Raw genomic sequence first — 10,414 nt, forward strand, 5'->3', positions numbered from 1 at the left:
TTTTGGTACTTTGTTAACAATATTATTCTAAAGTATTTTTAATTGAATAGTAATTTTATAAAAATATCTTTCATTGAATTATTCAAGCACACGCAGTAAATTATATGAACTGCGTTTTATGTTAGGATAGCTAGCCGTTTTCTTTTGTTCCATCCTGTGGCAGTCTGTTCAAATTAATTAAGCACAGTATTGAGGTTAATATAGTAATTACAAGCAAGCACGAAAGAAGAGGTCAAAACAGAAGAGTCAAGTGCAGTCAATAAAGAAATTTAACGAATCCTTTCCATTTTAACAACCTAGAAATAATAATAATAATAATAATATACTAATTTGTTTTAATAATTATGAAAAGGGCACAGCCTGCAAAGTTTTTCTACCTTAGCTTGCCAACCGTTGAGAAATACAGGAGAGCACTAGCAATCAAAGAATCTTTCTTGTGTTAGAGTCAATGTAGATGACGACACTTCTCTTTTACATTCTTTAATATTTAAAATTAATTGATTGATTGATTGATTGTCCGTTTACTGTAGTTTTAATCATAAATTAATGGTAACTTCATTCATAACCTTGTTTAAATATTAGAGTTAGTCCTTTGTTGGAAATTATTAGATTTGATAATTGATAGTAACATTGAGTTACATCAAAAAAACAAATCTTGTGATGGATGATTTATTTAGAATTTTTTATACCATTTTATTTATTTTTTATATCATATAAATGCTAACACTTCATTTTATTTTTTATTTCAAAAAATTCAGAATTTATGTTGAACCATTGGATCTCTTTGAAGCTTTTAACATATTAGATTTGACAGTAAATAGTCAAGATTAAGTTTCATAAAAAAAAAAACTTATGGTACATTTAACATCTTTTTATATTATTTTATTTAATTAATATGAGATAGATTCACTATTATTGGAAATAAGATTGTTTTCTTTCGTTTAAGTATATTTTTTTTCTTGATGATTTTTCCTAGCTGTATGTTATTTTGCTTCCCGGATTCTCCTAACATTTTCAAGCACAATAAACAAAAATAAAAAAAAATATATTTTTTAAAAAAATATTAATATACTATTATTGAACTGTTTATTTATATCCTTAAAAATATCAATCAATTGAACTTCTAGTTGTTCTTCTCTAATATAGTCTAATTATATTCTTTGAAATTAATCATCCAACATTCACGTCATAGTTCAAATATAAATTAATAAAAATATCCATTTACGTTAATAAAAAAATATCCCTTAAAGAAAAATAAGTTTTTTTAATATTTAACCATGTTTACTTTTATATATTTAAATCCTTGCAATAACATATATTTGTTTTGTATTCAATAGATTTAAATAAGTATTTTTGTCCTTGTACTATAGACGTAATCATCAATTTTAACAAAATCAATTGATATATAGAGATAGAATAAAAAAAACTAAAAATTATCATTGATTAACTCTTTTTATAAAATAATGTGACTGAAAAATGATGTAATATATAAAAATACATAGTTGGTTTTTCTAAAATATTTCCCCATGCTGTTTTTCAGATACGATCGATGGAGCTTGAAAAGCTTTATAATAGTTATATATATACAAGCTATCTAACCGCACTCCACCGCATGTGGTAAATTTTTTTTTCTCGAAAAAATACCGGGTGTACAAGTTATTTCAATATATTTTTTATATAAAAAAATTAAAGTATTAAATTTAAAAGCTTATGAAAGCATGTAAATAATTATCCATGTAAATAAAAGAAAAATAAATTGAAAGAATAAGAGTCAAATTGAAAAAATAAAACAACAAAAACTTTAATTGAATGATGAAATTGAAAGCAAAAAAAATTAACAAAAATGTCAAGGAAAAAAATTCAAAATCAAAAGAATAAGGACTGAAATGAAAAAAATACAAAAAATTATAATTTAAGGATTAAATTGAAAAAAAACTTTTATAAAAGGAATAAGAATTGAATAAGAAATCAAAAAAATTAGGATTAAAATTAAAAAAACCAAAAAACAAAGATGACAATCATGTACTTCATGTTACATGAGAGACAAAAAGGGAATGAGGGGAGGCCACCGGTGACAATCCGACCACCATATGCCGACATGTGCCACACCATATAAAAAAGAACATAGTGGCACATCCAAAGAGATAACGGACAGCTAGGTTTGGACACTGGGTGGTGACTCACGTGTTGCTAAATGGCGTAGACACCACTCATTTATTGGGGCGTGTTAAGTACATGTCGGCAACTTTTTTTATTAAAAAAATAAAAAGCCTATGTAAAAATATTAAAACATCCTCATAACCCTGGTAATTACCTAAAAACCTACATGAAAGTGCATAAATACCCTCGAATGCAAACCTTTTTTTTTTTTTTGTTTCTTCTAAGGCCAAATTCGTATTTTTAATGTATATGAAGAATGGAAAAGCCCAAAAAACCCTTGCCCAACATTTTCTTAACCTTGAGGGTAAAGAGGTATTTTTACTCTTTAAAATCTTATGCAAAGTCTAAGAAAACCCTAGTCAACAACTCTATTTTTTGCTGTCTTTGAAGGTCAAAAAGTATTTTAATTGTACAAAGAAAAGATCAATATACCCTTAAACAATCTTCTAATGTCCAATGGATCTCTGAAAAATACTAAAAGACCCTTAAAAATGTTTCCGACTTAATGGTAAAAAAGTAAATTTACTGTAACAATCTACAATAAAATTGTGACATATGGTTGCAATAAAAAAGATATTGCTAACAATACTTTGATAATATTCGAACTGAAGAGTCATGTTGATAATAATGTAGGTCGTTTAGGTAGGAATCATTACAATACTCGCATGAGGTTTTAACAAATTTTTTAAGAGAGAGTTGGGCTTGAGCAAGTTAGGCTTGGGGTGTGTGCCCCGACCTAAAAATTATTTGGATCTAGGCATATAATCCTTGGACCTCATGGGATGATATAAACTTTGTTATTTGTAGTCTTTGTATTCCACGGTCTCTCATGTGATGATATAAACTTTAACCTTTTTTAAGGGGTGTATTAATTACATAAGCAACAATTCTTATTGCTTCAACCTAAAATCTTCCTGGTACATTCTTTGCATGTAACATATATTGACAGATTTCTACAAGATGTTAATTTTTTCTCTTACTACTTTTTTTTATTGTAATGTATTGGCACAAGTATATTAATGACATATATAAAATTCTTGTAAGTTCTAAAAGAACTTGTCTAATTTATATTCTCCCTCATTGTCAGTTGAATTCCTTATTCTAGTTTCATCATCTCATTTATCTTTTGACTATCTTTCTGGACTTGAAATAACATCATTGTTTTTTGTAGGTTTTTTGTTGAATTAATAGTCTTTCTTCATGTGACCACTCTTCCCATAATTATAATATCTGCCTTCAAATCTTTTAATATTGTTGTAATTCTTTAAAACTCCCCCTTGATGAAAGCCTCCATTTCTTTGGTAACTATTTTCCTCATCACCATCCTTATTGAATTCACTGTTAATGTTCTAACTATGGATTCAGTACTTGCAGGTATGCCGCTACTTTTGTCATTGTTGGTATAAAGTGCTTCCTCCTCACCTTTAGAAAAAAAAATCCTTCCATATTATTAGCCATATTTTCTTAACCATCAAGTAGTTTTTTAAACTCAACTAGTGATGGTTGAGTAGGTCACCCTTTTACAGCAGTAACAAAACTCTGATATTCAGGTTTTAAACCATGGATAGATTATTCTTTTCATTACTAATAGCTTCTTCAAGTTCTAATTTATAACTCTCACGACATATTATTTCACCTTATTAAAGAATTAATGAATCATCATGTCTTATTATGTCATTGACAACAATTCGTTCTCAAGAAGTTGCAATCTCGTATCATTAATTCTTCTTTGAGAAAAGACTAACAATGTTGTCTTATGCTTCTTTTGGCGTTGTAACATCTTGAATGTGATCCAATATATATTCTTCAATTGTTGTCTTCAAGGCAAATATTGCTTTGTTGGGTTTAATCTTCAAGGCAAATATTCTTCAATTGTTGTTTCTTCGGTTGTTCTAAAAACATATTTATTTCATATTTTAATCTTTGTTTTTTTAATCAAATATATTTTTATCTTTTTTATATTTTTTTCTATTTTGGAATATTAACCATATGCATCCCTAAAATTCACTCCAATTTTTTTTTATCTCTAATGTTAGTGAAGAAATCATCTATAAAATTACACAAATTAAAACAGTTAAAAGGACAATAAATCGTTTGCATGTACAATATTTTCTTTTCCTACAATATAATATATCAATTCAAAAGTTCAAAAGTTTTCTCTTATGATCAAATATTTCAAATTTTCGTATATACTAATAGTTATAATGTAGAATAAACTCTCTTTGTAACAAACTTTGACAATTAGATCGTGCAACAACATCTCAAATTTAAAAAAAACATGAACCCTTTAAAAAAACTGTCCAACACTTGGATGAAAACATAAAATTAATATTTTCATCCACAATGCATACAAAAAAAAAATTTTATTTTTGAAGACTTGAAATAAATCACTTAGAACTCAATATATTTTTTTTTTCATTCTGCCCTCTTCGAATATAACAAATTTATAAAATAAATTGCACAAACAAAAAAAAGTTTGCAGTTAAGTTCTACTACATATGAATGAAAAATTCTATTTGAATAAGGTAGTTTTTTTTTACAGTCCAATTATATTTTTAAAAAATTTTAAATTTTTTGACTGAGGCATGTACTTGGAAATTGAAAAAACTTGAATACTCTTGTGGAAGAAAAAGCAAAAAAAAAAATTATTCGCTCACAAAAATAAAAAATTAAAAGTAAAATTATTATTACAATTCATTATAAAAAATCTCTTGATCTATAGTAAATTTTCCATGCCATTTAACTTTTGTTATAATAATTATTAAACAATAAACTCAAGTATATTCATGTATAAAATGACATTTAATTTCGATGTGGCTCGTTCTTTTATAAAACACGGGATTGGCAGCTGCAGCGTGATTGTCACAACGTAAGAGCATAGTTGAACGATGGCATACAAAGAGATAAAAATATGGATTGCTTTTGACTTGTGGGTTATAAGAAAGAACGAGATGGCTGTGGTAAGAAAATCTAGCCCTCGTGTGTGAAGATACCCACTAAAAGAACCCATATGTCAACATGAACTAAATTTCAAAGGCAATTTAGATTGATCGGAACTTGAAGGAAAAGCTTTTTTTTTTTTTTTTTTTGCACAGCAGCAAGCCTCTCAAATAATATTTGATATTTGAAATTGATTGTCACGTTTGTGTTTATTTTCTAAATGTTAATAATTTAAGTATTATAAATTTTAGAGTAACTAAAAATTTATCTAGTCATTAACTTTAAAATTTTAAAAAATTAATTAAGATACGTAGAAACTATCCCGAATATTCAAATTATATATATTTGAAACTGACACATAAGACAAATGACTAATTGAGGTAAATAGAAGGATTCGTTAACCTTTAAAGTAATAGATCCCATCTTGAATTTCAGTCGTTCTAATCAGTTTCTTCCCGACAAGGTTCAACTCCAATTAATACATTATGATTCGATAGCTGCAAATTAATTAAATGTGAATGTGTAAGAGTAAAACTCTTATAAAAAGTCAAAGACAACCAGAAATATTAATTATAATTACTTGATGGTTTCAGGAAAATGTTGTTTCACGTTTGCGAGCGATGACTCGAATCAATTAATTTCATAAACAAAACAAATCGGACCTCATGTATTTTAATGATTAAAACAGTTATACGTACGTTATATATATATATATAGAGAGAGACAACCCTTTTCGTGCAGCAAGCCAGAAATCTCAACATGTATATGATCTTGCCATTAATTAATTCAATTGGTTCCTTATATGAACATTAATTATCAATCATCTTACGATCACTATCTTGGTTTTTCCTCAATCTCTTACAGGCTTCGCTTTCTTGAGGATCTCAATATTATGGAAGCAAATTAATTGATATATGTTTAATGATGTCAACATCTATGAATTAATTTGGTTCGATGCTGTTTAAATTATTGTCATGGGCTACTATATATGACATTAATCACACTTAAAACTTTATCTTATTTTGATCTTGAACCTCTCAATAATTCAATTCACCCTCCGGTCACTGATTATTACAGTAAGACAATCGAAGCAAAGATCGATCATCATCCCACTCAAAGCCAGTGTAGTGGGCTTTTGCCACTTTAGTCTTTGTTATAATTATATTTAATTATCTCCGAATCATCTGTGTTCATTCCTCCCTCGTCCCTATATATATGTATTAAAGACAGCAAAAAAAGAAACTATGTTTACAAAACAAAGACTGATGATGCTTCCATTCCGTCTGGCTCCCTTTAAAGTTGAAAAATTGTCATCAATTATCCAAGTACCATATTAAATATGTGACATCTAAGATAAAAGAAGTCAGATATCAATATGTCATAAATTTTGTATCATGTGACAAACGGTGTTAATCGCTACATGTTGCCTTGGAATTTGAAAAAATCCATGTTAAGTTTGAAATCTGTTATTGCAATGACGTGGTTGTGTTTTTTTTTTTTTTTTGAAAGTTATGTCTTTATATGTTTAAATTATTGTTTTATTGTTTTGATATGTTGATATTAAAATTAGATTTTAAAAAATAAAAAATATATTTTTAAATAAAAAATATTTTAAAAAATAACAGTTATCATAACATCAAGTACTGTCATAAAAATAAAAATACTATTTTTTTTCTTATATAATAATTAATATAAATCATGAAAATTGAGTTTTAAATTTTTGACTCCGAAATCACATGATGATACTCTTATTTTATTAATTTTTAAGATGCTTGTCTAGATGTAATATGTAAATCAACCATACATATGGTATATTTTCATGATGGAAAATAATATTTAGCATGAAAAAAACAAGATGCTCATCTTTAAAATTTTGGGTTATGTTGGTAAGAGAGGGGGAAAAAAGAAGAGAGCAGTAATAGTTGCGAAGGAAAAAGAGACATATATGAGAAATTAAGACCTGTTTGGTTTCAAAATTTATAATGAGATTTTTTTTTTATTCAGAGGAGATTTCTTGCCTTTTAAATTTCATAACTCGAATTAAGAGTTTTTAATAAGATAATTTATATTTACTATTTGTCTTTTCTTTAGAGGCTCGAAGATGAAATCTTTGAAAAAAGGAGTGATATTAGTGCCAATTATTCATTATAAACGTGCAACGTTTCTCCTTTTGATAGGTCTTCAAAAAGCTTAGGTTCTCTTCCAGTTTGTAGTGATCGAGGACTTTAGAGCTAGGGGTTCATTTTTATTTCTTAATTAGTCCTAAAAATCGAGAAGTGTTCCGTCACATGCAATATTTCTTTAGCCTGATAAACTAGTTAGGAGTATATATAAAGGAATTATTCAAATATATCTGAAGTTTTACTCTCCTCGTGATTAATTTCTATTATAAAAGTAAATATGCTTATGTAGGAGGGAGGTTCTTTAGCCTGATAATTTCAAATTATACACAGAGGAAGAGTGCATGCACGACTTTTTCTTGTCTTGGATTGAAAAAATTATTAACTACCAAAGTTGAGGCCAGTTAGTTATACACAAACACACACCAAGTACTTAGTCCATGGTTTGGAAAATGTCACCATTTAAAGGCCTGTAGCTATCAACTCATCTCCTGTTGAATTTCTTCTTCAGAAGACTTAGGGATGCCTTTGAAAAATGTAGAGAGGGAGAGGGTGAAGTTTTTATTTAGGGCATCGAAAAACCTTGAAGATGGAAAGTTCTATCTAGCTTTGCTAATATTTAAGACTGGGCAGTGTACTAGTTAGAAACTCATTGAACTTGTCTATCATTTTGACTTGTGTGTGTACGTATTTCCGAAAGAGAATAAGGACTCTTATTTATTATTATTATTATTTTACTGTCTACACCCCAGGTCCATTATTAAAAGGCACAAGCAGACCTCCCCCAGTTTCTGTAGGAAGTGAGACCTTTTGGGGTTCCTTACGGTAGAGAGGATATCCAAGACAGGAGATCTTGAGAGAGATAGAGAGAGAGAGAGAGAGATGGGAAGGGCTCCTTGTTGTGACAAGGCAAATGTGAAGAAGGGACCATGGTCACCAGAAGAAGACTCGAAGCTTAAAGAGCACATAGAGAAATATGGGACTGGTGGCAATTGGATTGCTCTACCTCAGAAAGCTGGTAAGATAAACTCGAACAATCAGGAACAAACCATTTCATCTCTCTCTCTAATGGTGTTGCTTAATTTGACATGGTTTTGGTGATTTTGATGATCAGGGCTGAAGAGATGTGGCAAGAGTTGTAGATTGAGATGGCTAAACTATCTGAGGCCCAACATTAAACATGGTGAATTCTCTGATGAGGAGGATAGGGTGATCTGCAGCCTGTTTGCAAACATTGGAAGCAGGTGCATTAGTTTCCATTTAAAACAGCTTCTTGACATTTCTTTTTGTTTGTTTGTCTTTTGGTTTGATCCATAATTTCTACTCTAATTACACAAATTATTTGTTTTTATCTCTTCGTATGTGAGTGTTTTTTCTTTTTCTTTCTCTTTTCCATCAGTATCATCTGTCATGTGATGAAATGATATTGAGGCCATTTTTCTAAAAATAGCTAGGGAAGGAAAAGGAAACACAGAGAAAATTATAGGTTGTTTTTCCTTTTCAATTAATAAAACCATCTTGCAAAAATCAATAATAATTTTCTTGTTTTGGATAATTTCTGTGCATGGATGCCAAGTTTGGATCCAAAATCAATACCTACTTACAGCTGTGAAGTGCATACTTAAGACTTCACTTCTTATGCAACCTCTTCTTCTTCAACATGCAATTTGCAGATGGTCAATAATAGCTGCTCAGCTACCAGGAAGGACCGATAATGATATCAAGAATTACTGGAACACCAAGCTCAAGAAGAAACTCATGGCCATGGCTCCTCAATCTCAAAGAAAAACCCCACCATTCCCATCTTCAGATCAAACTGAACCACCATTACCATCTCATTCGCTGTTATCAATCTATAAAGACTCTGGTGGCTCTTTCTCTTATTACTCGCAGAACAAATCTTTCACTGGCTTTGATCCCATTTCACAAATTCCATCCAGTCTTTTAAGCAACGACAGTGTTTCTTTTGCCACAAACTCTTTACTTTTCCAACCCACCAGCCAAGAGGGATTGTTCAGTCCCATGCAATACTATCATCCAGCTGTAAAAGATAATTTCTTGGTGTTTGGTAGTGAAGCAAGTTGCAGTTCTAATTCTGATGGGAGTTGCAGCCAGATAAGCTATGGCAGATATGAGATCAAACAAGAAGATATGGGATTTCACAGCTTGATGTCAAATAATGGGTATGAAAATTATCAGAACCAAAAGTTCATGCTAAGTTATGGCAACCACGGAGTTGAAAATCTGAATCAATGGGTAGAGAAGCCAAATGGAAATACTGGAGAAACCCCATCGGACTATGACCTCGTTGAGGATGTCAAGCAACTAATTAGCAGCAGCAGTAATTATAATAATATTAATCCGTGTAATGGCAGCCTGCTCATTGATGAAAACAAGACGCAAGAGAAGGTCATGTACTACTACTGAATGAAATGATATGTATGGACTGACTGGAAGTAAAATCAAGAAAGATTTGACGGGGTAAGGTGGAGAGATTTCAGACAAGACTTTGAGTTCCTGGAGGATTGTGTTGTTTCCTCTGATGATTACATGTAACATTTCTTCTTTTGACAGTACATTGTTTTGTAAAGCTTTCCTTTTCTTTCTATTTTTTCCTTGTGCTTTTTATGGTAGGGTGATAGATCTAGCTTTCTAGTTGACGATGATGATCATAGTTATGTGTTAATTTGTACGGTCTCTCAGTCAGATTTAAGAGTTATAAAACTAGCAAAAAAAAAAAAAGTATATTAAAATAATAAGTTTTTTAGATTTTTTTTTAATTATTTATATCAGTAACTCACTCGAAACCATTGAAAAATATTATTAATATTTTTTCACGCTAGTAAAATGCAACCTTTTCAGTAAACCAACCATGCATTGCACTTCTCCCTTTGTAAAACTTCATCTCGTTTTGATATCCAACTTCAAATAATATGGGCGGTGAGTTTTGAGCACTCTCTAGTTTTGATTTCTATATGCGTCAGTGCTAATGCTATAAATAATGAATAGCGTAAATAACTTACATTTTTAGATTTTGATATGTTATTAGAGTTTTGATAACCAAGTATTTACGAATTTAAATCTTATAATGCTTATTTATTTAATAAAAATTAAACACAAAATAATTTAAGTCTGTGCAAGTTTTAAGTTTAAATAGCTTGCATTTGAGGGGATGTATTAGAAAAAAAATATAA

General features: G+C 29.6%; 1 protein-coding gene across 1 annotated transcript; it reads left to right on the forward strand.

Annotated features, from left to right (window-relative positions):
- The first annotated feature begins 8,000 nt into the window (after window positions 1-8,000).
- Window positions 8,001-9,828, forward strand: LOC133680555 (transcription factor RAX2-like). Its single transcript, XM_062103567.1, has 3 exons — window positions 8,001-8,238; window positions 8,335-8,464; window positions 8,894-9,828. Exons 1-3 carry the CDS (start codon window positions 8,103-8,105, stop codon window positions 9,645-9,647), a joined length of 1,020 nt encoding a protein of 339 aa, XP_061959551.1. The 5' UTR covers window positions 8,001-8,102; the 3' UTR covers window positions 9,648-9,828.
- Window positions 9,829-10,414: the final 586 nt, after the last annotated feature.

Source organism: Populus nigra, chromosome 19, assembly GCF_951802175.1.
Source record: "Populus nigra chromosome 19, ddPopNigr1.1, whole genome shotgun sequence".
Lineage (NCBI taxonomy): Eukaryota > Viridiplantae > Streptophyta > Magnoliopsida > Malpighiales > Salicaceae > Populus > Populus nigra.